The sequence below is a fragment of the Paramisgurnus dabryanus genome, chromosome 7 (assembly GCF_030506205.2).
Source record: "Paramisgurnus dabryanus chromosome 7, PD_genome_1.1, whole genome shotgun sequence".
In the NCBI taxonomy this organism is placed as follows: Eukaryota; Metazoa; Chordata; class Actinopteri; order Cypriniformes; family Cobitidae; genus Paramisgurnus; species Paramisgurnus dabryanus.
Window position 1 is genome coordinate 36,568,997 of NC_133343.1, and position 26,647 is coordinate 36,595,643.

Below are 26,647 nucleotides of genomic sequence, written 5' to 3' on the forward strand. Positions count from 1 at the left end.
TATTAATATTAAATCTACATTCAGTATTGGATAGACTTTCACTCTATGTGGGCCAAAAACTGAGAAATTATTATAAATGACCCACATGACCATAATGTAGATTAATTATACTGAATCCGACTGTAAAACTCATGCGAGCTTTGCAAGACCCGATTAACCCTCAACTGATGGTGCGTGGCAAGGCGGCGCTTGCATTCGTCTCAGTACAAATCATAATCAAATATAAACTTGACTTTCACACTTAAACTATTCCAAAATGTTGCCAGGAACCCAGTAAGCAGTTTTGCACTTCAAAGATGTCTAATAGCCATCCAAACACAGCCCAGACGTCTAGGCTAAATCAAGGCAGAATTTGGGCTGTCCGGGAACATTTAAAAGATTAGTCCATTTAAAATAAAGAAAATCTAGATAATTTACTCACCACCATGTCATCCAAAATGTTGATGTCTTTCTTTAATCAGTCGAGAAGAAATTATGTTTTTTGAGGAAAACATTCCAGGATTTTTCTCATTTTAATGGACTTTAATGGTCCCCAACACTTAACAGTTTTAATGCAGTTTAAAGTTGCATTTTTAAAGGACTCTAAATGATCCCAAACGAGGCATAAGGGCCTTATCTAGTGAAACGATTGTCATTTTTGGCAAGAAAAATAAAAAATATGCACTTTTAAACCACAGCTTCTCATCTATCTTCGGTCATGTGACGCGCCAGCCCGACCTCACATAATACATCATCACGTCAAGAGGTGGAAGACGAGAAGTTGTGGTTAAAGTATGCATATTTTTTATTTTTCTTGCAAAAAAAGGACAATCGTTTCGCTAGATAAGACCCTTATGCCTCATTTGAGATCGTTTAGAGTCTTTTAAAACTGCAATTTTAAACTGCATTAAAACTGTTAAGTGTTGGGGTCCATTAAAGTCTATTAAAATGAGAAAAATTCTGGAATGTTTTCCTCAAAAAACATAATTTCTTCTCGACTGAACAAAGAAAGACATCAACATTTTGTTTGACATGGTGGTGAGTAAATTATCTGGATTTTTTTTTTAAGAAAATGGACTAATCCTTTAAAAGTCATCTTATCGTAGCCCACAAATAAATTAAATAAAACCAAACACCTTATAATCACTATTGTTGACTTTGCTTATGTGATGGAATATGTTATGGCATGTAACCAAATTCAAGGTCATTTTGGCTAGAAGTGGGTTACTCATAGCGAGACTTTATCGAATCTATAGGTAACATAGATGGTGAAATGACGGCTAATGCTTGCTGTTCTGTAATCTTAAAATGTATTCAGACACAACTTTGTTTTCTGAATAAAAAGGGAAAAATCAGAAAGAAGTACGTTTACAAAGTACTTTTTAATTAAATACTTCAGAGATAATAAATTGTGTTAATATCACAGAGAGAGGGTTTAAAATATGAAGAATGAAACCGGATAATCAGATTAAGATTGATGTACAGTAATAGATCCCTAAGGTAAAATGTACTAATAAAGATAATAGGCACCTTAATTGTACCTTAATGAAAAATGAAATAAATTCCAAGATGTGAGTTTTGAATACATGCGTATCACCATTTCCTCTCATTGTGCATTAATTAATGACAGAGGCTTCAGAAATAAATGATGGTGGGGTGGCAAGTTTTACTTCCCTAGAGCTTTAATTTTCTCTTTCAAGATAGTGAGGGGAAAGGATCATTGACTTGAATGGAGTTGCGCAGTATGAACATTATAGGCCTACAACTGGCTTGAAATGAACAGAAAGTCATTAAGGGGTCTTTGAGAGTTAAGCTTTTCCCAATGATAAATGTATTAGTCAAGTCACCTCAAACACACATAAAAGACTATTTGGAAAAAATCTATCTTATTTGATGATGAAATTTAATTTACAGGAAGGCGTTCTTGTAGCTTAATAGGTAGGGCATGGCACTAGCAACACCAAGGATCAGGATCACAAAAACTGATAAAAATGCATTACATTAATGCAGTCATTTTGGATAAAAGCACCTGCGAAATTTGCAAATGTAAATTCGTAACTGAACGCCAAGATGAAGTCAACAAACAGGAGCCACTAATACTGTTTTACAGAAAGTAAAAGTCAGTAACTGGCTTTTTGTGACAAGTCATTTTCAGATGTGCTATCTAGAGCACCTTTGGGTCAATAGCGTTCCCATGAATTTAATTTCAGACTGCTATAAAATACATCAGTCTGCCAAAGAATAAAGATTCAGTTTTCTTCATCCCCTTGATTAAATCTCACATTCGTAGCGATCAGTATATTCAAATGAATATTATTCATCTTAGTATCCTATCTTGCCAGTCACTCACCTCATTTATATTCAAAAGTATCAGGCAACCAGCGCTTCCTGTTCAATCTGTTCAGAAATATCCCGTTATGTACACGCAGTTGTTTCATGTTAAAGTAACTTAATTTGGTTTTGTGTAGTGATTATTATTTGCCAACGTTAAATGTATCTCCATCAGATCTTGAATATGGCCCAGTGCCCTGAATTCACAGGGATATGCGGTCAGACATCACAAAACGCAACTGTCACACGCATCAAAAGTTGTGAATATGATGCTTTTACCTGTAAGCCCCCCCATGAATGACTGCAGCAGCAGCAGTTTCCATAGCAACTTCATCTTTAGTTTGGTACGGTCAAATCCAATCAGAAATGCAGGGTGTCCTCTCTGTGGTTTCTTGATCCTTACTCTGCAAGGAACACAAAAATTAGGTGTTTAGTAAAAGTCAACAGACTACGATGTGGTTACACTTTATTACGAGCAACTTGATTTGTGTGTAAAAAATATGTCACTGAAAAAAATATTTGTGGGTGTTTCTTAAAATATATAGGCACTTTTATGTCAAAACAGTTTGATTTAATTGACACTGCCTTTTTCTGTTAAAAAGGTCACATGAAAAGCGTTTGCCCATATATTATAAACGCTGATTTTCAAACAAAAGTTTTGATTAAACCAAGAGGCTGTTTACACTTGGCATTAACATGCGTTTTCGTCGATCGGATCACAAGTGGACAACGTTAATGCCAGGTGTAAACGGTGTTCAAAACGTTTTGAACGCGTCCACTTTCGACCACTTTCAACCACATCCAGAGGTAGTCGAAACCACTTTCGATCGGATCGCTTTGGAGCTGCGGAACGCAATGTGGTTGAATGTGTTCGAACAGCCACACGCGACCGCCTTCTCTCCGCCCATTTATCTAATCTGAGGTATTAAACACAAATTTTACGTCTTTTTTTACTTCTGGCGTGAACATACAGTGAACAGCGCTATTTTTAGCCTTTCATTGATAAAACTACTGCGGGTGTTCTCCGTAGTTTCGTTTTAAAAGCGTGAAAGTTGCGCGATCGTATTTCATCAATTGCGCTGAAAATTCAGAGAAAGCTCTTACATACACACGTACAAAACTCTGTGCAGCATGTTTACTTGCTAAACAAGCAGTGGACTCTGACATAATATTAGTTTGCGTCCATATAAACTCATAATTACTCCCGCTCGCGTTTGAATGACAGCAGAGAGACTCGCCCACCGTCTCAAAGACCACCCCCTCACAGTATTCAGGACAGATGCGGTCGAAAGTGGACAAAAGAGACGGATTTAAATACCAGGTGTAAACGTAATGTGTCTCTCTCGTCCACTTGTGATCCGATCGATGAAAACACATCTTAATACCAAGTGTAAACAGCCCCCAAGGTTCTATATTTGCGTCATTTTCAATTAAGACATGAATGAAAGGTGTGAAAATACTTCTTTGTGTTTATTTAAAATACATTAATATAAACATTCTGTGAAAATATAACCTTTAATATTGACTGAGTAAGGTCATGTCAAATAATGAAATCAATGTGAAATCAATGGTTGACCTTTGATGCTCTTAATCTCATACAGTAATTTCATCATGAGACTTTAGCCTGGATGTCACAAACAGGCAGCAAGAAATCATTTATAACGTCAGACTTACTACCTTTTCAATACCAATGGCCAACATTAAATGGCATACCAAGTGGCACATTAAAGGGGATACATCAGCTAAATATCAAAATCACCCCATGATTTACTGATCCTTAACGGACATTTCACAAGACTTTTATAAGATTTCAAATAAATATTTAGTGTCCTCAGAGTACATATGTGAAGTTTTAGCACAAAATATCATATAGATAAATTATTATAGCAAGTTAAAAATGTCACTTTGTAGGTGTGTGCAAAAATGTGCCATATGGTATTATCCCCTTCTGACATCACCAGGGGAGCCAAATTTCAATGACCTATTTTTTCACATGCTTGTGGAGAATGGTTTACCAAAATTAAGTTACTGGGTTGATCTTTTTCACATTTTCTATGTTGATACAAGCTCTAGAGACCCAATTATAGCACTTAAACATGGAAAAAGTCTGATTTTCATAGTATGTCCCCTTTAAGCAATCCGAGATACATATGTCCATCATCTTTCAGACGAACACATCTGGAGTTATTTTAGTAAATGTCCTTGCTTTTCCAAGCTTTATAATGATAGAAAACACGGATCAGGGAACAACTTTTGACTTTAAACCCCAAAAAAGTGCATTCATCCTTCACAGAGGTAATCAAAATGACTTTGGATTAATAAAGGTCTTCTAAGGGTAATCGATGTGATTGTGTAAGAAAAATATTCATATTTCAAACTTTATAAACTGTAATAACTAGCTTCCAGTAACAGCGCTTGGACTCACGCGAGAGTTTTAGCGTAGTGAGTGTTTGTTGCCATGGATACATTGCACAGTGACAGTCCAATATGGCGCTGTTACTGGAAGCTAAAGTTTAAAATATGGAGATTTTTCTTACAATATCGCATCAATTACCCACAAAAGACCTTTATTAACCATTGGAGCTGTGGATTACTTCTGTGAAGGATGGATGCACTTGTTTGGGCTTAAACGTTTTTTTCCTGATCCCTGTTTTCTCCCATTATAAGCTTGGAAAAGCAAGGACATTTAATAAAATAACTCCAAATGTGTTCATCTGAAAGATGATGGACATACTGTATGTATCCTATGTATCCTATGTATGTAAATCATGAGGTAATTTTGATATTTGGCTGGAGTATCGCTTTAACTCTTTCACCGCCATTGACGAGATATCTCGTCAATTAAGAGAAAACGCTTCCCCGCCAATGACGAGATTTTCCGTCTTTCCGCAATACCGCTATTATCCAACCGGTGGCGCCCTTCCGCAACTTTTTAAAACCGGTTAAAGTATTGCCCTATGGCAAGCGGCTGCATGTCCGTGTCTGTTTTAAAGATCACTCTGAATGGGATCTCTATGAAAATAATTATCTCTGTTTTTTGCTCAAAATGTGGTGTTTTTGCAGAAACCTACCCATATTCAAAAGCTGATTGCAAAAGAACCACTGAAGGTAGGATGAAACGTTTTTTTTTTGTTTGAAAGCAGAGGGTCTGTTCTTTCATTTGGTATATTGTATGTTTATATATTTAAAGAAGAACATTTTCTGGAAGGCATTAAACTTTGGTGAAAATCATGAAAAACGCTGGCGCTGGCTGGCAACTTTTTTAAAAAACGCTGGCGGTGAAAGAGTTAAGAACAAACATAAGACGTGAGCACTCCATTATTACGCAGTTCTTTCAATGCTTTCACTCACTGACTGTATATTCACTTAATTCACATGAATAGATTTAGATTTAAACGTCTTGTTGGTGTTTTATTGTACAATAATTTTGCATCATGTAGCTATTAGTCATGGTAGACCCTGGCTCAATAGTCAAACAATGCAAACCCCAGAGCAAAGTTTCGTTCGACACAGCAGAGATGCTAACAACACTAACTCCCACACTTGGTAAACAGTTTAATTCATTTGTTGAATCTTCACACTCCATGCTAAGACACCTCCTGTGTGCTTGGTGCGATTGAGAGATGTTTGTAGTGGGAATAAAAGATGGGAAGTGAGGAAGAGTTGTGTCTGAACTTGGTTCTGTTTATCTTCTCAGTAAAAGTCCCGAGAGAATCACCGTGAATCAGTCCCATGCTCAAAAGAACACATTGTGTCAAGGAAAAGAGTCATTCTTGATGTTTCAGGGCTATGTGAAAACCAAACCACAAGGGTAGCCATAAAAAGAGTTGGGAATCAATGAAAACAGTTCCTGAAAACCTTGAGTATAAGAGCAACAAACTACATTTTGTTATATTCACAAAATTCATGTCCAAAAGTTCATTTCTACACTGCCAATAATATTTATATAGTACTAAGGTATAAATATATTGTATTTGGAAAAAATATATTTAAATAATATATTATGAAGAAAATGTAGTTTTTTTGTCTTTTTCTAAAATATTATTGCTTTGCTTCATGCTTTTCCTAACCACAGCACACTATAAAAAAATTATGATCAGTAATTAATGGAATTTAAAAAAAAATTAAACTTAAAATAGTAGGTTGAATTGGTTAATATAAGGAATATGATTAAACTTTTGTTTTACATATTTTTTAAGTGCATTTGAACAATGTAAAGCATCTTAGTACAGTAATGGATTCTTTTACATTAAATATAATACACTTTTCTATTTTCCTTTAGATTTGTAGGTTGAAATGTAACATAGACTGACCATAATAGCTTAAAACTCTGAAGTGTGTAAAAATAAACAACATATCTACTAATGTATAAGAGAAATCCGAGAAATCCTATCTAATCTTGTGTGTACAGATTCCTCTGTTGTGTGCCCATTCCCAAATTCCCGTTCAGAGCATCTGTCTGGGGGGCGTGAAATGTGGAGCATATAGTTTTGAAATGCCTGTTGGAGAAGACGAATAAAAACAGGTCGCAGAGCGAGATTTATGCAGCATTTTACAGAGCGAGCAGAGAGAAAGCAATCGTGAGAGGAGATGCGTCAAGCATTTCCTTAAGAAAAGCCAAGCTCTGGGAGCAAACATAGAAATAAAACTTTGAACCATGATGAGCGACTGCCGTGGTGAACGAGACACTTATTAATTCAGCGGTGCCCAAACTAAATATGCGGTCTAGACCATAGGCGTAATTTCCAAAGGGCTTTTTCGATCGAATCACAAGGGCTGTTGAGATTGAATCCGTTTTATTTCCTGAAACGTAATGTCAACAAGTTAAGCTAAGGATTTGTCGACACAGATCATGTCTAATAATATCTTATCTCTATTTCAATCTGTCCAATCTTTTCCCACCGTAATCTGCACTCCAGCTTTCATTATATGTGGGTTAGTGAATATACTATATAAAGAAACATGAAACAAAATCCTGAAATGCATGGTCATGGGATGGATTCCCAGGAAATACATATGATAAAACACACCTAACATACAGTACGGGTAAAACATTTTGAAACACTTCACATGATCTTCAAAATCTTTCAGTCTGAAGGTGTAGACTAAAGGTGTTGAAATTACTTCGGTAGACAAAAATACAGTTGTGCCAAACAAATTCATTTATTCCATTAAAAACCTAAAATTTTTATTTATTAAAAATATTTTTGATATGTATAGTATAATATAATATAATTTTATATAATATAAAATAGATGATTTATATAAAATATTGATAAAAAAGCAGCCAATAAGAGCCCAGAATACATGTAAACTCCTTTTATATTGATTTAAATGACATATCATGAAAATCTGACTTTTCAATGTTTAAATTCTATCATTGGGTCCCCAGTGCTTCTATCAACCTGTACTCCAAAGATTTATTTTTAATCTTAAAAAATTCTCGTGAAATGTCCCCTTTAAGAAGCGGCTAGATAAAATGCCACAAGAATGATTTTGCAGATGTTTAAAATATATCACTTTTGACTTATTTGATGCTTCTAGTCACAACATATTTTTTTATAGCTACATTTTTATTTATCTTTTGACATATACAGTACTTTGAATGATTGCATCTACCAATTGTAAAAGTGTAATGTAATCTTCTTTTTTTACTTTTCTGATCAGTGTCACCATTTCAGCTCAATGCAATAAAAGTTTTAACTAGAAATAAGAAAGATATGGCATGAGGGTTAATACTACCAACATAAAATATTTTATATATTTAAAACTTTTAATCTGATTATTTATAACTGTTTTAAATTGACCCTAATATGTTTTACAATTGCGTGACCAATACCAGAATTATGCAATAAATCATTTTTATACTAACATATTCGCATCTTATAGTCACTTTTATAATAACATAACATTCTCATTGTAACATAATATCATATATTTTAATAAAATAAGCAATTTCAATTGTCAGTTCAGTAATAATTCATCGTGAGCATACTTTTCGGAAGGTCTTCATTAGTATGCCATTGCCAAGTACAGGTTAACAGTGTGATTGATTGGAAGCGTAAATGCAAACAACCCAATGACATGTTTACACCGAAACCCTTAAATAAGAGCAATTCCTCTGTTTTCAAGGGGTCAAGAAACAAAAACTGCATTCAGATGAGGACCGCTGGGCTTTGTAGTCATGGCATGCAGATTGATCTTAAAGTTTAAAATACAGCTGATACTGAGACATGACTTACAAGACCAACAGATGACATACAGCTCAAGCCGACCACAAAAACAGACTAAACAATTCATCAAGAGACTGATGGGGTTAATGATGTATCTTACAAACTGTTGGACTGTGAATACAAAATTACATTGTGAAATGTTTTACTTTCTCTTGTTTGTTCACACATTGATAGACGAATGAAGTTATTTTCACCATGCACACAACTGCACATTTCACTGGTTTGAAGTTGAAATGAAAATGTATTATTTACTGGTATCTATCTGTATTATCGATCTATTTTAACTTTGCAAAATATACAAGCTGCTCTTTTCCACTATCAGCTCAAAAAAGGCCAAATCCCGGTCTATCCATGCACTACAGGTATAAGTCAAGTGTTATTTTGCCATATGATAGCTTTGTGCGAGGAACATGCAAAAATTAAAGTCATCATTCTATGAAAATCAAATTTAAACACTCAAAAGTTATCAATAATGTCAACTCTTACTGGCTCAGACAGGTCTTGTGATTGACTGCCAGGTTTAAATGTATCTCTTTGAATGACATTTGAATGAGCCACTTCCATATCCAGGTCTCCCGAGGCTTTGACAGAGGTGAGAAAGTCACATTTGCTGATATAGGATAAAAGTCACTACAGCGATTTCAATCGTGAGCTTTACACACTACCACGCTTTCCTTTACCTTTCAAAACTGCCTTGTTATTGTATTACATCGAATTGATGTAGTGTAGATATATAACTATATTATCTAGTGACAACATCCGGACAACTCCAAAACGCACCACACTTTTAATGTAGGCACTTCACATGGGTATTCAAAACAATGACTAGGTTAACATATACACCAATAATGTGATTATTTCCAATAATCGGAGTAAAGACTTAATCGCAGCAGTAAGATGTTTACATGACTGGGGCTAACCTATTCACTCCTGTTTACATGCACTTTTTATTTTCTGATTATTCACTAATGATCTCATGCTTATTATTTAACACATAGCCCAATGCAGACCCCAAATGCTGAACTCACATATACTATACACTGTTTTAACTCATTTCCTGCCAGCCTTTTTTTATTTCAACAAATAATTATTTGCTTCAGTTTTTTTTTTAGAAATTGGGTGTTCGCGGTATTACAGATTACCATAAAAACTCACCAGGAACACATTTTTTTTTCAGGCAAATGTTTCTCTTAAAGGACAAGTTCAGTATGATGAAATAGAACGGTTTTGACTGAAATTTCGACATATGCGGCTGCCCCGAGAATTTTCGGGTGTTTGTTGTTTCACCTCCCACCTCTACAATGGGTCTATAGGTGCACTGGAACAATCCTTCCTAAAATGCATTAAACTTTCGTCTACAAAGACGTGAATCTCACCGAGTGGTCAGGGGTGTTCACTGATATGCTCACACAAAAATGTGACCAGTCACGGAAAGTAGGGACACAAGTCGGATCTGGGCATTTTGAGTTATTCACAGATTCTGAAAGTGCAGTTTCTAAGCTTTCCAACGATGTGTAACACATGGAAATCTGATAAGATTTGGAGAAGATATAGGAACTCAGAAATACTCAAACCGAGAAAATCGAGACGAAAGGGACTCTTCTTTTCAGCTGGGGGAGACAATAGGGCTCATTTACATCTCATTTAGCTAAGCCATACCCCCTGTAAAACCCTTTTTGAGATGTTCTAGCATCATATGTAGTATTTTATGACCAAATGACAACACGCAAAAATAAACATGACTCTTTTACCTTTGTGGGGATCACAAGTCGAATCCAGTCTGTTTCAGATTATCCAATGACCATTTTTGTCCACAAATGCGTATAATCCGTGAAATATAGATTGTTTACATCAGATTTCGCATGAATGTCTGGTAATACAATATAATATATAATCTGAAGACTATTTAAATCGTAACATGTAAGGGTATATGAGCTTACACTCCGTTAAACACATGAACCCGCCTTCAAAGTTTGTATTTAAAATAGGGAAGTAGTATAATAGATCATCCAAACAGCGCCGTCGAAAACGTGACATCCTTTAGAGATGTTACTAATCGCTCGCTCGTTCCTCCATCAGCCAATGACTTCATGGAAAATATTGATAGACAAAACATGTAGCCAATTATATAAAGAATACAACTATATCTGTGTAACTTCTGTGTGTTTGGACTCATGCTGCGCTGCAAGAACTGACATAGAGATGACGTCAAAGTACCACGAGAGCGAGTCGAAATTAAACTACTCCGTAAGATTTCTTAAGAGCTCTCGCGGTACTTTGGCGTCATCCGACTGCGGCGCCGCATAAAGTCAGTGACGCGGCTGACGTACGATGCGGCTGACTGTTATTTGTTCTACCCCAGCTTCTTTTATTTTTCTTTGTTTTGTGCGCCCGAGCTTTACCCCGGATTTCCACCGACTGCGGAACGGCTGCGGATCCGTTGCGGAACGGCGGCGGAGTCAATCGGTTTCCATTCAAGTCAATGTGTGTATTTCCACTGACTGCGCTCCGAATCCGTCACAGCTCCGGCCATCTGCAGCCCTCCGGCACAAATACGCAGAGCTTCTATTTTTGACGGATGCCGGACAGCTCCGCAGGGCGGAGCCATGACTTTATCGCGTGATCATACCTGAATACGCGAGAACTCGTGTTTTTTAAATTAAATATTTGCAATACAAACATTACAAACACACACAAATAAAGTCATTAATACAGAAACAACAAATAATAGAATAGAACAGAGCCAGTGGGAGTTTCAAATAAATACATTAAAGATAGAGCATAAATAAATGTTTTAGCAGCCTTCTTATTTTTTGAATTTTGGATGGATATGATGTACTGCTCTGTCTACGTGAGTTCTCGTGTTGTGATCTGGGCTGGTTTGTAGAAACGTCATAATTCAACGGAATAATGGGCAGAGACAGAACTAGGTATCGCGCGATCTTCACGTGAATTTGCGAGACCTCATGGGTCCTCGTCACTTCAGCACGCAGCCGCTCTGCAACAAATATGGATCAGGTGGGTATTGACGGACGGTGGAGTGCGGAGCCGTAACGCAGCGGAGCTGATCTGCAGCCGCTCCGCAGTCGGTGGAAATCCGGGGTTACAGTCTGGGGAGACGCACGCTATGAGTTTGAAAAAAAAAACTTAGCAAACATGTCTGAGGAACGCGTCACTACAGTCACGTGACTTCACGCTCGAGCCGGAAGAGAAGACAATGCTGAATAAAGTCGTAATTCTGCTATTTTTGGACCAAACTGTATTTTCGATGCATCAACACAATCTTACTGACCCACTGATGTCACATGGACTACTTTGATGATGTTTTATTACCTTTCTGGACATGGAAACCATACATAGATTTTCAATGAAGGGGATAGAAAGCTCTCGGACTAAATCTAACGATAAAACATCTTAAACTGTGTTCCGAAGATGAACGGAGGTCTTCCGAGTTTAGAACGACATAAGGGTGAGTCATTAATTACATTATTTTCATTTTTGGGCGAACTATCCTTATTTAGTAGTCACGCTGTTCCCTTTGGGGGCGGAGGCGAAAACACAAGTTTATACAGTATGTAAATATACACACAGACAATGACGCCCCCCCCCCCCCCCCCCCCCGCTGCACGCTAGAATCTCCGGAAAAACAAGCCTATTTTAACCGCAAAATGTACGCTTTTAAATATACAAAAACTGCTATCTCAAACATGGAGAGGCTTCTTCATGATCTCAACTAACAGATTCTGCAATAAAACGAAAATCACAAATTTTGAAAAAAAAAAACTTTGTTTCTCATTTTCTCGAAACTTGTGCTGCCGACTTGTGTCCCTGGTTTCCGTGACGGGTCACAAATCGCTACAAAAGATGCTTCCCAACAGGTTTTATTGTAGTTTTTTCCAACTCCATTGACTTGTATTAGATGTGCTGTGAGGTACGGTATTACTCCGTGCCAGGAACTTTGTTTCTATTCTTGCAATTGGCAAAAGTGGATTATCGCCACCAACTGGGCTGGAGTGTTTATTATTCAAGCTCTCAACGGAAGAATATCAGGTGTGAGGCGTTTGGAAAAATAGGTCCACAAGCTAAAACACCTGTTGGAAAGCATCGTTTGCAGCGATTTTTGTGTGAGCATATCAGTGAACACCCCTGACCACTCGCTGAGTTTCACGTCTTTGTAAACGAAAGTTTAATGCATTTTAGGAAGGATTGTTCCTGTGCACCTATATAGCCATTATAGAGGTGGGAGGTGATACAACAAATACCCGAAAATTTTCGGGCAGCCGCATATGTCGAAATTTCAGTCAAAACCGTTCTTTTTCATCATAAACAATCTGAAAACAGGGCTTTAAGTGTAAGATACCGAACTTGTCCTTTAATTGACAAGATAACTCGTCAATGGCGAGGAAAGAGTTAATTTAATGAGAAAATCGCGGTATTAAAGATTACCATAAAAACTCATCAGGAACACATTTTTTTCAGGCAAATGTTTTCTCTTAATTGACGAGATAACTCATCAATGGCGGGGATAGAGTTAATTTACTTATGTTAAATGACCAACTAATGGACGTATTTTGTTATTTGGTGCCGTGATGAAGACAGAAATATTATGACGGTTTTATATGCTGCTGTCGCATTATTTGAGTTGTTTCTGAAAGAAGGCAGACTGCTAACAGCGAATCGTATTGACAGAGTTCCGGGAAAACGTCCTAATGTTTAAAACAAATTTGCACTTAAGGTCCGTGACAAAAACACGCACACTTCAGTTAGTGCGATTAAAGTGTTTACATACTGCGATTAAAAATGGCGTATGCCACTTGTTTTAATACAATTATACTTGATGCGATTATGAGCTTAATCGCGTTAGCTTTTTGAGGTATTGTGTTTACACAGCCTGATCTCACAAGAATTCGTACATATTTTATGAGTTGGCTAATTCGTATGAATTTATACGAAGTTAATCGTGCAAAATCGTACAATTCTCATAAAAAACAACAACAATGAAACCGAACCCCTAGCCCCGCACCTAACCCCAACGTCACAGGGGTCAAGGCAAAACGTACAAAAACTTGCGAATGTGGTCGTATAAATTCATACGAATCAGCCAACTCGTATAATATGTATGAATTCTCGTAAGATAGCGTTGGTTTACATGAGATAAAAGAGTACAATATGAGAGTGCGTGTAAACGTGGTCAATGCTACACTTTAAAAATATTTGTTGGTTCAACTTAACAAATTAAGCTTCCCGGTTGCCTTAAAATTGCCTTAAAAGTCCAACTTAAAAATATTAGTTTAAAATTTATGAACTAATATTTTTAAGTTGAACAACTTAAAATTTTAACGCAATCAGGTAAGTTACTTTTTAAGTTGAACCAATTTTTTATTTTTACAGTATATTGTCAACAATTCTTTCATTAATTTATTTCTGTTTTCAAAAAGAGTCGCTAAAGTGACAAGCCTCAATTGTCATGCTTTTTTTGGCCCAGAAAATCCCTCTCTCTAAATGAGAAAGAAGCCCAGGGTGCTAAAGCTCAGGCATGCATTGCTCCATCAATGACAAGCACTCAAGATGGTAAAAGAATATATGTAGGAAAAAAAACTAACAGCCGCTTCTCAGAGCTGTAGGCAACAGATGAAGTAAAGAGAGTGCCTTAAAACGTCTTCTTATGGCTCAACGCAGAGTATAGCGCAAAAGTCTTTTCGCTACTTCTGAGCTCTCTGTGTTGAATGTAACCTTCATGACTCAAGCACTCTGTCTTTGCCAATCTCGTAACAATGTGCGGAGCAGAATAGGATTCGCAGACAAAGGTTTTACTCAGATATGCCTTTTTGCTCTCCTCTATGTCGGATGCTTTCTACCACTCTCTCCTCTCCAAAAAGCCAATGGTTAAAAACGCTTTACTTGCATTATACAGGCTTACAGGCTTGATTTTATTTATCCAGAATTGATTGAATTGTGAAAACTGGGTTACATACAGTACAGTAAATACGAAGAGTTTTTTCTTTTGTGCTTGGGGACCTATATATTACTGTACCAGCAGATGGGCCATGCGCACTGTTTTTTTATTTACAGCCCTCCACTCCTTTATAAATTGTTTAGTTTGCCTACTATTTATCATATCTCAGAATTAAAGCGGTAACAGAACGAGTCCACTTGCCAGTCCCTCCAGAAAAACGCAATTATGCGATTGCATGATTCAATGCATAATCAGCCACACTGTAAAAAATCCAACTTTAAAATGTTCATTCAACAAAGAACATTAAGTAACTTGAACAAAGATTTCTTTGTTGAAGGGCGTCAGTTGATTATTCACTGAATGAAAAGAGCATAATCATTCAGCTAACAAATATTATTTTGTTGACTGGACTTAGATGTAAAAGTTTTTGTCCAATTCGTTCACCCAACTTGCCAAACTGAGTAATCTGAACAAGCAATTTAAAAAAAACCATGTTCGGAATGGTTCCCATCATGCATTGCGATATGTTCACTTCTTTGGTTAATATTTACTAAAAAAGATGACTGTTTTAATGTTTGCTGGCTTTATTTATGTTGTTAATGTTAGTTATATGTTGTATTTAGAGTAATTTTTAAATTATTATGTTTGTTCATTGTTACCATGATTGAGAAGTGTGTGTTCAGTGTAGAGGGCAGCACAATGAGTTAGCGCGCATCATTGTTGCCTCACAGCAAAAAGGTCTCTCGTTTAAGTCAGACAAAGACTTTGTTTATGAGACCTTTCTGTGTACACTCCCTCAGTCCAAAACATGTAGATTAGTTAAATTTGGATATACTAAATTACTCTTTACCCAACTTAGTCACTAGTTGAGTAAACATAGAAATTTGCTTATTACCTAATCAGTTTAAGTTGGTTCAACTTTTTGGTGTAAGTTGACATTACTCAGTAAATTGAGTTAGGTGAACTACATCATCCAAGAGTTGAGTAAACTCAAAAAAGCTGTGCAGCAAGTTGCCTTGAAAATGTAAAACTTTTTTTAAGTCAACTTTTTATTTTTTACAGTGCAAAGTCCACATATTTATGCGGGGGCTGCATTTTTAAAATATGCCGCATAAATTGCAGATTTCTGCTCGCAAAATATGCGGGCCTTTATGATTTCATAATCCCTGCATTTTCGTAGCAAAAAGTAATATATATCTTAACAGAAAGTTGAAAATTTTTGCATTTACTTCACACATGCGCAACCATGTCCCCTGTTGTCATGGGAATGTTAGGAAGTGACGTAATAACGCGACATGAACATCATTGAAAAGCTGCAAACCCCAACCGCAGTTTTTGCAAGTTCCCGCAGTTTTTGCAAGTTTTTCTGGAAGGACTGACTTGCGTCCACTCTGTTCAATGGGGTTCTTGGTTTTTAATCCTGGAGAAACAAGAACCCTTTAATTAGCAGCAATTAGCATTGGCCAAATTTGACCCGTGGATTCTCCAGGGTTAAATATAGTAGTAAAAAGTAGTTTTGTATTAACTTACTCATTGCACTAGAAAAAATAAAATAAGATAAATAAAATTAGGAAATACGAATTCAATTATTTTTATTTTGTATTCCTAATTCAGAACAAAAGCATTGGGTCTGGTCTAATTGTCAAACAATGGTCCCTAGCTGTCAATGGGGTCCCAAAAGGTCCTACTATGTACCATTAAGGTACCAGTATGGATCTCGTGGTACTAATATGCACTCTTTGGTACCAATATGTACCTCTGAGGTACTATTATGAACTCTTTAGTAGTGGTCGATTGTTTAGCTGTATGGCCGTCCGATTGGCCGATATGAGACCGATATAACACAAATGTTATTACAGTAAATAAGAGACAAACAGAAAATTGGTGAAAGTAAAAATACATTTGTTATGCATAATATTTATAAATATACCCTTTTAGAGTACTTAAAACATATTTACAAGACATAATAATTAATGTGGATCTGAAATCTCACAGTACTGTTTGAATAAGTGTGTTGAACTAGTTTGGTGTTGTGTTTGACACAACATAACGTCATGTTAAAAACTGAGTAATGATTGGTAATTTTACTGTCTGTTTGGCTTTACATTGAGTGTCTTTTTTATTACAAACATAAAATGTAAGTAATAGAGAAATTTACAGGCCGATTAAAAAATGTATTGGATGATGCCGTAATATATTATTCTGTATCCCTACTCTTTAGGTGCAGGTGTACAGTGACAGCTGGGGACCAATTTGGACCATTTCTGACAGTGTGTTTGCTGGGGATGAAGTAAAATTTTTTGAACCCGATAAGAAAAGCAGAATATAATGATGAATACGAAATAAAAAGGACGATTCCATTAAGATCCATTAAAGGCAAAATAAATACATCACCTAAGTCATATTTTCGAATGTACTGCAAGATTTATAAGTGGCTGGGAGTGTGAAATTGCAGTCAGTGTGCCTTTACTACCAAACAAGATCACACTTCGACAGCTGACAAATGCCCAGGGCTTTGAGTTCTGGTGCACTGGACACTATTTGCCATAGCAGAATCTTAGGCTGACAACAATAAATCCAGCACTAATGCTCAGCAAGTCTGCAGAAACTGTGTAGCATCATGGATGTGCAGAAAGCAGAGCGATCATAATGAACATTTATTCAACTTAACACGATGAGGTCATAGAATGAAACCTTGCACTTTCTGTGAGGTCAGAATACTAGCATCAATATGGGCTTGAGTCAATTAGGTTTTCCTTTAAACCAGATTACATGTAAACAGAAAAGCCACTGCCAGGCTACAAAGACGTCTAGACGAAATGCAATGCTAACATATGTCAATGTGTACATACTCGCATGTTGTTTTAATCCTTTATAAGTTTTTTTTTTTCAAAAGATATTTTGATAATTGATGGTACAATGGGTGCATATATTAGTCAATGGGTGCCGTCAACTCTGTGTCAACCATTACTTATCAAAATATATTTGTTGTGTTAAGAAACATAAGATAGAAACCCATACATGTTTAAAACAACATTTGTGTGAGTAAATGATGACAGGATTTTCATTTTTGGGTGAACTATCCCTCTGAATAATGTTACTTTCATTTTGCAAACACCTTATTATATTTTAATAAAAAAGATGAGATTTGTAGCTGGCATCTTCATTCCTAAAGCTATTCATATTTAACTTTACTAACACCGAAAACTGTGCAGTACATAATGTAATGTGACTCATCCGCTTATTATGCTGATTTATGTAAATAAACACTTCAAGCTGTATGTTTCACTTGCCTTATATTAACGACACAGTTGGCTCACATTATATATGATGTTCACAATCAAATAGCTTCATAATATATTGAGTATAAATGGAGAGTAAAATAACAGCACAATCTTATATTCCAGCTGTGTGTTCAACTATTATTGTTCTGCATATGAGGTAGAAAGGGTCAGATTTAATAACTCTCCCCAGCGTAAAATCAGGTGAAGTGCATGAAAGAATTGCCGTAAGATCATTTGTAAAATAATTTTTAAATACTAACTTATATTTAAGTTCGCATGTATTGTTTGGTGGTTACATTAGGTAGCAGTCGTGGCTTAAAGATTTGAGCTTGCAACCTTAAGGTTGCCAGTTTAAGTGCAAACTGAAGTGATTAACACAGCAAAACTGTGTTAAATATGTAATACAAATAAATATATCGTAAGAGCTTACAGTGTAAACTTATGTTTTATCCTCCAGTGTGCTTGTATCAGAATAATGATCAACTTAACTACTTTAAAATGGTCAAAGGAGGACAAATATAGCTTTTGCATATGATGAGTAATTTCCCTTTTATATAAGTCCATTGTGACCGCATCTGATATAAAATGTCTGTTTGAATTTTAATAACCAGAAACATTACGCATTTGAATGGATTATGTGCTGCTTTCAATACAGTGTCTGTGTTTACAAGAGGGAAGTCTATAATAAGCCTATATTATTTTAATACCATTAACTGGAGCTTTTCATTTATTTTGTCTCAATAAACGTAACACAATGTAAGAGCGGGATTACATCAGAATATATTGTATGGTTATGCTTCATAAAAACATATTCATAAAAGTTACCAGACTTAAAATTCAACGTTCCCACTCTTGAAAAGCATCAGCCACTGCAGAGACTACTAGAAAGGGTGCAGTGAATTAAAGCTCAGCTTGCTACAAAGTAACAAAGCAATGTACCAAGGTTACTTTTATTTAAAGTGATGTAATAAAAATATATATATATTTAAAGTACACTCTAAAAAATGCTGAGTTATAATAGTCCAATTGGAAGCTTGGCGACTTGTGGCGTTGTGAGCACCAGTGACCGATTGGCGACAGGAAGTGGGCAAGTCAAGTTATGCAACAAAATTAAGAAAAGTTTACCTTTATGCAAATAAGGAGGGACATTCGGGAGCGACTACCAATGAGAGTTAAGCAGTGGACTTCACGACAGTCGTCTTCCATCAATAAAATGACAGTTGCTCATTTTATTTATTTTTTTATAATTGGCAACAGTGACCATTGGTGACAGGAAGTGGGCGTGTTCAGTTATGCAACAAAATTTTGAAAAGTTTACCTTTATGCAAATGAGAAGCGACTTTTAAGAGCGACTACCAATGGGAGTTAAGCAGTGGGGTTCAAGTCAGTCGTCTTCCATCAATAAAAGGACAGACACTCTTTCTATTTATTTTTTTTATAATGGGCGACAGTGACCATTGGTGACAGGAAGTGGGCGTGTTCAGTTATGCAACAAAATTTTGAAAAGTTTACCTTTATGCAAATGAGAAGCGACTTTTTAAGAGCGACTACCAATGGGAGTTAAGCAGTGGGGTTCAAGTCAGTCGTCTTCCATCAATAAAAGGACAGATACTCTTTTTATAAACAATTTTATAATAGGCGACAGTGACCATTGGTGACAGGAAGTGGGCGTGTTCAGTTATGCAACAAAATTTAGAAAAGTTTACCTTTATGCAAATGAGTAGTGTCTTTTAAGAGCGACTACCAATGGGAGTTAAGCAGTGGGGTTCAAGTCAGTCGTCTTCCATCAATAAAAGGACAGATACTCTTTCTATTTATTTTTTTAATAATGGGCGACAGTGACCATTGGTGACAGGAAGTGGGTGTGTTCAGTTATGCAACAACATTTAGAAAAGTTGACCTTTATGCAAATGAGTAGCGTCGTTTAAGAGCGACTTCCAATGGGAGTTAAGCAGTGGGGTTCAAGTCAGTCGTCTGTCATCAATAAAAGGACAGATACTCTTTTTATTTAATTTTTTATAATGGGCGACAGTGACCATTGGCGACAGGAAGTGGGCGTGTTCAGTTATGCAACAAAATTTAGAAAAGTTTACCTTTATGCAAATGAGTAGCGTCTTTTAAGAGTGACTACCAATGGGAGTTAAGCAGTGGGGTTCAAGTCAGTCGTCTTCCATCAATAAAAGGACAGATACTCTTTTTATTTTTTTTTATAATGGGCGACAGTGACCATTGGCGACAGGAAGTGGGAGTGTTCAGTTATGCAACAAAATTTTGAAAAGTTTACCTTTATGCAAATGAGAAGCGACTTTTAAGAGCGACTACCAATGGGAGTTAAGCAGTGGGGTTCAAGTCAGTCGTCTTCCATCAATAAAAGGACAGATACTCTTTTTATTTATTTATTTTATAATGGGCGACAGTGACCATTGGTGACAGGAAGTGGGTGTGTTCAGTTATGCAACAACATTTAGAAAAGTTGACCTTTATGCAAATGAGTAGCGTCGTTTAAGAGCGACTTCCAATGGGAGTTAAGCAGTGGGGTTCAAGTCAGTCGTCTGTCATCAATAAAAGGACAGATACTCTTTTTATTTAATTTTTTATAATGGGCGACAGTGACCATTGGCGACAGGAAGTGGGCGTGTTCAGTTATGCAACAAAATTTAGAAAAGTTTACCTTTATGCAAATGAGTAGCGTCTTTTAAGAGTGACTACCAATGGGAGTTAAGCAGTGGGGTTCAAGTCAGTCGTCTTCCATCAATAAAAGGACAGATACTCTTTTTATAAAAAAATTTATAATGGGCGACAGTGACCATTGGCGACAGGAAGTGGGCGGGTTCAAGTTATGCAACAAAATTTCGAAAAGTTTACCTTTATGCAAATGAGAAGCGACTTTTTAAGAGCGACTACCAATGGGAGTTAAGCAGTGGGGTTGAAGTCAGTCGTCTTCCATCAATAAAAGGACAGATAGTCTTTTTATTTTTTTTATAATGGGCGACATTGACCATTGGCGACAGGAAGTGGGCGGGTTCAGTTATGCGACAAAATTTAGAAAAGTTTACCTTTATGCAAATGAGTAGCATCTTTTAAGAGCGACTACCAATGGGAGTTAAGCAGTGGGGTTCAAGTCAGTCGTCTTCCATCAATTAAAGGACAGATACTATTTTTATTTAATTTTTTTATAATGGGCGACAGTGACCATTGGTGACAGGAAGTGGGCGTGTTCAGTTATGTAACAAAATTTAGACAAGTTTACCTTTATGCAAATGAGAAGCGACTTTTTAAGAGCGACTACCAATGGGAGTTAAGCAGTGGGGTTCAAGTCAGTCGTCTTCCATCAATAAAAGGACAGATACTTTTATTATAATTTTTTTTATAATGAGTTACAGTGCCCATTGGCGACAGGAAGTGGGCGTGTTGAGTTATGCAACAAAATTTAGACAAATTTACCTTTATGCAAATGAGAAGCGACTTTTTAAGAACGACTACCAATGGGAGTTAAGCAGTGGGGTTCAAGTCAGTCGTCTTCCATCAATAAAAGGACAGATACTCTTTTTTTTTTGTTAGTAGGACAACCAGAATTTGGAACGCCTCACAACGACTTCACTGAAAGAGACGTGTGCACGCAGCTTTGAATGTTATTTCACAGTCGCAAACATATATTTCACAATACTTCATAATACATTACATCATCCACTGTGTTTATCTATTGATACCCCAGCGCTCGTAAAGTTTTATTTTATTAACCCTTTATACCCCCAGGATGCAACAATACAACTCTGTGCTCATAATCCAGCGCGCTGTCACATAAAGGCTTTTGATATTGTCATATAATACAGCCTAAGACAAATAACAGCCCGAGCCTTGAGCGATAATGACATCAACGGCGTAACAACATTACCGTGACATCACCATAATCACAGGAACAATACAAATTCTTGTGCTTCTCAAACTATTTAGCACTGAGTCAGTGATGAGCCGGATTAGCTAATCAATTAAAGAATCTTGTAGAAAGCAGCCTTGTTTGTTTGCCAGCCAGACTGCCCAAACCAATACAGACTTGCTCTCCAGCTTTGTAATCGAACATAATTATACGTAAATACATAATGACCACGTTTAAATGCAAATCACTTTGAGATTAAGATGCATACTCTTGTAAAATCATTATTTCAAAATAAAGGTCTGCATGCTTCAAACATATTGCAATTCAATCAGTATATAATCAGTATATATATATATATATAAAAAAACATTATTGTCTGAATATTGAATACAGCTCTTTATGCTATTTATTACAATGCTTTTTATCGTCATAATATAATAGCATTTTAGTAATTTAACTTATTTATGTCATGACAATCATTTGCGTCTAAATGAAAATTGCTAGGTCACGATACAAACGTTATGATGTTTCTTGTAAAATAAAATAAACAGCTATATAGAAATCAGTTCGGCACCTATGCTTCTTACGAGGTGTTTATTTAACCCGAATAAACAAGGTGGCAAATTTGTAAGAATTCGTATAACATCACACATAATTAAGCTGCACCCCTTAAAGGATTAGTCCATTTAATTAAAAGAAAAATCCAGATAATTTACTCACCACCATGTCATCCAAAATGTTGATATCTTTCTTTGTTCAGTCGAGAAGAAATTATGTTTTTTGAGGAAAACATTGCAGGATTTTTCTAATTTTAATGGACTTTAATAGAGCCCAACATTTAATACTTAACTCAACACTTAACGTTTTTTTTTCAACGGAGTTTCAAAGGACTATAAACCATCCCAAACGAGGCATAAGGGTCTTATCTAGCAAAACGATTGTCATTTTTGACAATAAAATACCAAATATACACTTTTAAACCACAACTTCTCGTCATGTAGATCCGTTCGTGATGCGCCAGCTGACCCCACGCAATACGTCAAGAGGTCAAGAGGTCACAGAGGACGAATGCGAAACTCCGCCCCAGTGTTTACAAGCATCTTTTAAAGAGGACCGTTGCTACGTTGTTGTATGTCAACTGATACAAATTAATGTCTTTGTGGCAGTTTATTGTTTAAAATGGTCTGCAAATGTGCGTTTTATATATGTAACACATGACCTCCCTACGTCACTACGCATTTACGTTAGGTCGCGCTGGACCAGACCTACACGAAAAGTTGTGGTTTAAAAGTACATATTTTTCATTTTTCTTGTCAAAAATGACAATCGTATTGCTAGATAAGACCCTTATGCCTCGTTTGGGATTGTTTATAGACCTTTGAAACTCCGTTGAAAAAAAACTGTTAAGTGCTGAGTTAAGTATTAAATGTTGGGCTCTATTAAAGTCCATTAAAATGAGAAAAATCCTGCAATGTTTTCCTCAAAAAACATAATTTCTTCTGGACTGAACAAAGAAAGACATCAACATTTTGGATGACAGGTGGTGAGTAAATTATCTGGATTTTTCTTTTAAGAAAATGGAATATTCCTTTAAAGTCACATTGAAACAGAAGTAGAGATTGTCTTATTTTCCCTGTCTAACATATATCCAAGTGAAACAGCTTCTGAAAGGAGAATAAAGGTAGGTGGGGACTTGAATTTGTCCATTGAGAATTGATTGGATCATTGGAAGTTGGGTCATGTTGCTATTTGCTAATTGCTGCATTTTCCCCCACCCTCCCACCAACCCTTGTGACTGGAAGTAAAGAGAGATCATTGATTTTTTCAAAGTCATTTGTAAAAAAAAAAAATCCACAATATTCCAAAAATATTAAAGTTTTTTATTTCAATTTCATTGTGACTTTAAACTAGCAAAACTACTGCAGAATGATATCGTACACATTCATACAAATAACCCACCTCATAAAATAGTAGTAACATTTCCTAAAGTATCAGTCCATCATTTTCACCCTCAATGCATGTATTAAATGTCCTTTTTTGCACATATTGTCTAAATTGTGGGTTTTAGAAAACTCAAGCCCTGGATCCAACATATGACAAAGAAATTCTCTGTGGCACTCTGTCATAACGTCAAATCAAGATCAACTCCTGATACATTATCAAACCCCGACTGCAATTCACATCAAGGCAACTAATCTGGCCAACTTCGACGAGGAGACAGCCGATCCAACATGTTAATATAATTCAAAGCTTTTTTTAGTGGGAGAATTGGCCTGTTACTTCACAGACCCGAGCCACCGGGAGATTATTATTTCATGAATCGCCTCAAGCCTTCCGAGACATTTTTTTTTTTGAAAGCTAAAAATTACGTATTTGGAGTAAAAGGCTCGCACGTTTCTATGTGAAGGCCTGGATTTCGCTTCAGAGCAACAATTTGTCAGAGGTGCTCAGAAAATTGGAGTAATCTCTCATGTCTGTGAAGCCGTGTGAGGACACACACAATGGCAGGGATATCGAATAACCCAATAAAGCAGTGATAACAGATATAATTTATAGTAGCGCTCTCTAAAACATGGCAATTAATGCGTATTTCTGCAGCTTATTATTAGTTCATGGATGCTTTATTGAACATAGTCTTTGTTAAAAATGCTTACAATAAAAAAAAAATTAAAGCAATTATTTACAAAGAAACACATTAAGAAGAGGTCATTTGAAATATTACTGTAATAATTCAGATTTTGATGAGCAATGAAGGACTTGCTTATTAAATAAACCCGAACCAACATCTAATCAATATCTAACAGAAGAAATACGTTGTTATACAATGTGTAACGGTTTGCTCAGTTCTATGTCAATAAGCAATTAAGATTTGTTCTGTTACTATGGCATACTTCAAATAATGGACAAATAAGAGGGGCAATAAACTAAAAAATGATGTGCCATAATGTTGTTCACATTTTCCATCTCAATGCATTAACCACTAATGGGTCAAGCTATAGTGATTCATATCAACAGTACAGCACTGTGGGCAGCAATGCATAATTACTCTAGCCTAATAGAATACATTAAAATGTATAAAACTTGTATTATGAACTTATTATTTTTATATTATAAGTTGTTATTTTTTCCTGGGAACAGTAAAGAAGACTTCACATGCAACTTCAGAATACCCCAAGTTTTCTAAAGTTATACGATAGGTCAACCTGATCTCAAATGTCCCCAATTTTGCATTTTAAAGACGTCATCCAAACACAGCCTTGACGTCGAGGCTAAAACAACACTGTGTAATCACTGTTGACTTTGCCTAAATGGTGCAAAGGTGGTAAGTTGTTTTGGCAAAAATGACATAACCAAATTCAAGTTTATTTTGGCTAGAAGTGGGTTACTCCTAGCCGGACAATGTCAATTCTTTAGTCAACCAAGATAGTAAAATGATGCCTATTTCTTGATGGGTACCTATTTTATGGCAATTTCGGATGAATTAGTCAATGTAAATGATGCAAAAACGTCCAATTTCATAGAAAAGAACAAATTAAACCCCACCTCTAATCCCAACATTACTAGGGCGAAAGAAGTTCATACTTAAACTAATGAAAAAGATGTATGAAGGTACGAATTAGCAACCTCATAAAATAGGTATTACAATGAGATTGTGTAACAACAGAAATAGACAAGGGCCAGATTTACTAACAGCTTGCGCAAGTGCAAACCACCAGCGACTGACCCTAATGCATATGCATTTCTACATAGTTTTCCTTTTCAGACACAACATTTTTCGGAGGAGTTTGTAAATGATTTACGCAAAGCGTTTTACACATTTTTGCGGTGTGATATTACTGGTATTTGTGCAATTATTTAACGCAGAAAAAAAAACATGTCTCAAACCATTTTGCGCTTGAAATGGTTGCAATTGTTGCAGATAGGAGGATGCATCACAGAGATCAGAGAGTGCATGATCCAGAGAAATGGGATTTTTTCCACATGTAACAGAGGAACATATGCCTGAGGAACATATTATTTAAAAATATTGTTTGCCAAGCCATTACATTTTTTATTTGCTGTGGTCCGTGGTGCTGAACTCAAGTGCATCAGGCGTTAGATGACCCGCACCTGAGGACCATCAGCTCTGCTTATTTGCGACCCTAAACTAAATCGCACAGCTCTTAGTAGATTGCGTTGGTCATAATGAGCTGCTGCACTTGTGTTATTTAATTTTTATAAATACCCTGCATATAGTTAAATAGTAAAAAAAGTCAATCTGGCCCCATGTTATCTATTTAACAATAATCTTTCAATAATCAATAATCTTTCAATTTAATTTTTTATTTGCTGGAGGAAATAAAAGAGGAGTCACAAGGAGAAGTCAAAAAATTATTCTAAACCTATGGCTTCGTTAGCTGGGATTTCCAACATGATCTCACGAAGTTCCGTGGGATAGTCACGGAATTTTTTGCTCATTTTTCCGTGGCATTCTCACAGATCTCCTTATATTTCCGTGGCCCTGACACGGACTTTCTTTTCCGTGGCATTCTCACGGATTGGTTACTCAACTGTTTTTTCCTATTTTCAAACCATTGTCGCTTCGGTTTAGGGTTAGATTTGGTGTTTGCGTTAGTATTTCACTTTAAGTATTGGTTTATACTATTTTTTTTGATGTATTCTTTTATATTTTCTAAACTTTAATCAATTGTCGCCTGGCGTTGGGGTTAGAGTTGGGTTTGGGTAGGGATGTCATTTTATGTAAATCTAACCCTAAACCGAAGCGACAATGGTAAGAAAATAGGACAAAACAGTTGAGTAACCAATCCGTGAGAATGCCACGGAAAAGAAAGTCCGTGGCAGGGCCACGGAAATATGAGGAGATCCGTGAGAATGCCACGGAAAAATGAGCAAAAAATTCCGTGACTATGCTACGGAAATTCGTGAGATCAGGTTGGGGATTTCACACCCCACATTTTCAGCTCCGATGTCCGTGGTGCTGAACTCA

General features: G+C 36.3%; 1 protein-coding gene across 2 annotated transcripts in view; it reads right to left on the minus strand.

Annotated features, from left to right (window-relative positions):
* The window catches only part of cntn4 (contactin 4), a 201,993-nt gene that overhangs the window by 169,039 nt on the left and 6,307 nt on the right, over window positions 1-26,647 (minus strand). For both annotated transcript variants that reach the window (XM_065279757.1, XM_065279756.2), the window contains exon 2: window positions 2,590-2,714. In XM_065279757.1, coding sequence (XP_065135829.1) covers window positions 2,590-2,644 — 55 coding nt within the window. In that variant the 5' untranslated portion in view covers window positions 2,645-2,714. The remainder of the gene's footprint in view (window positions 1-2,589; window positions 2,715-26,647) is intronic.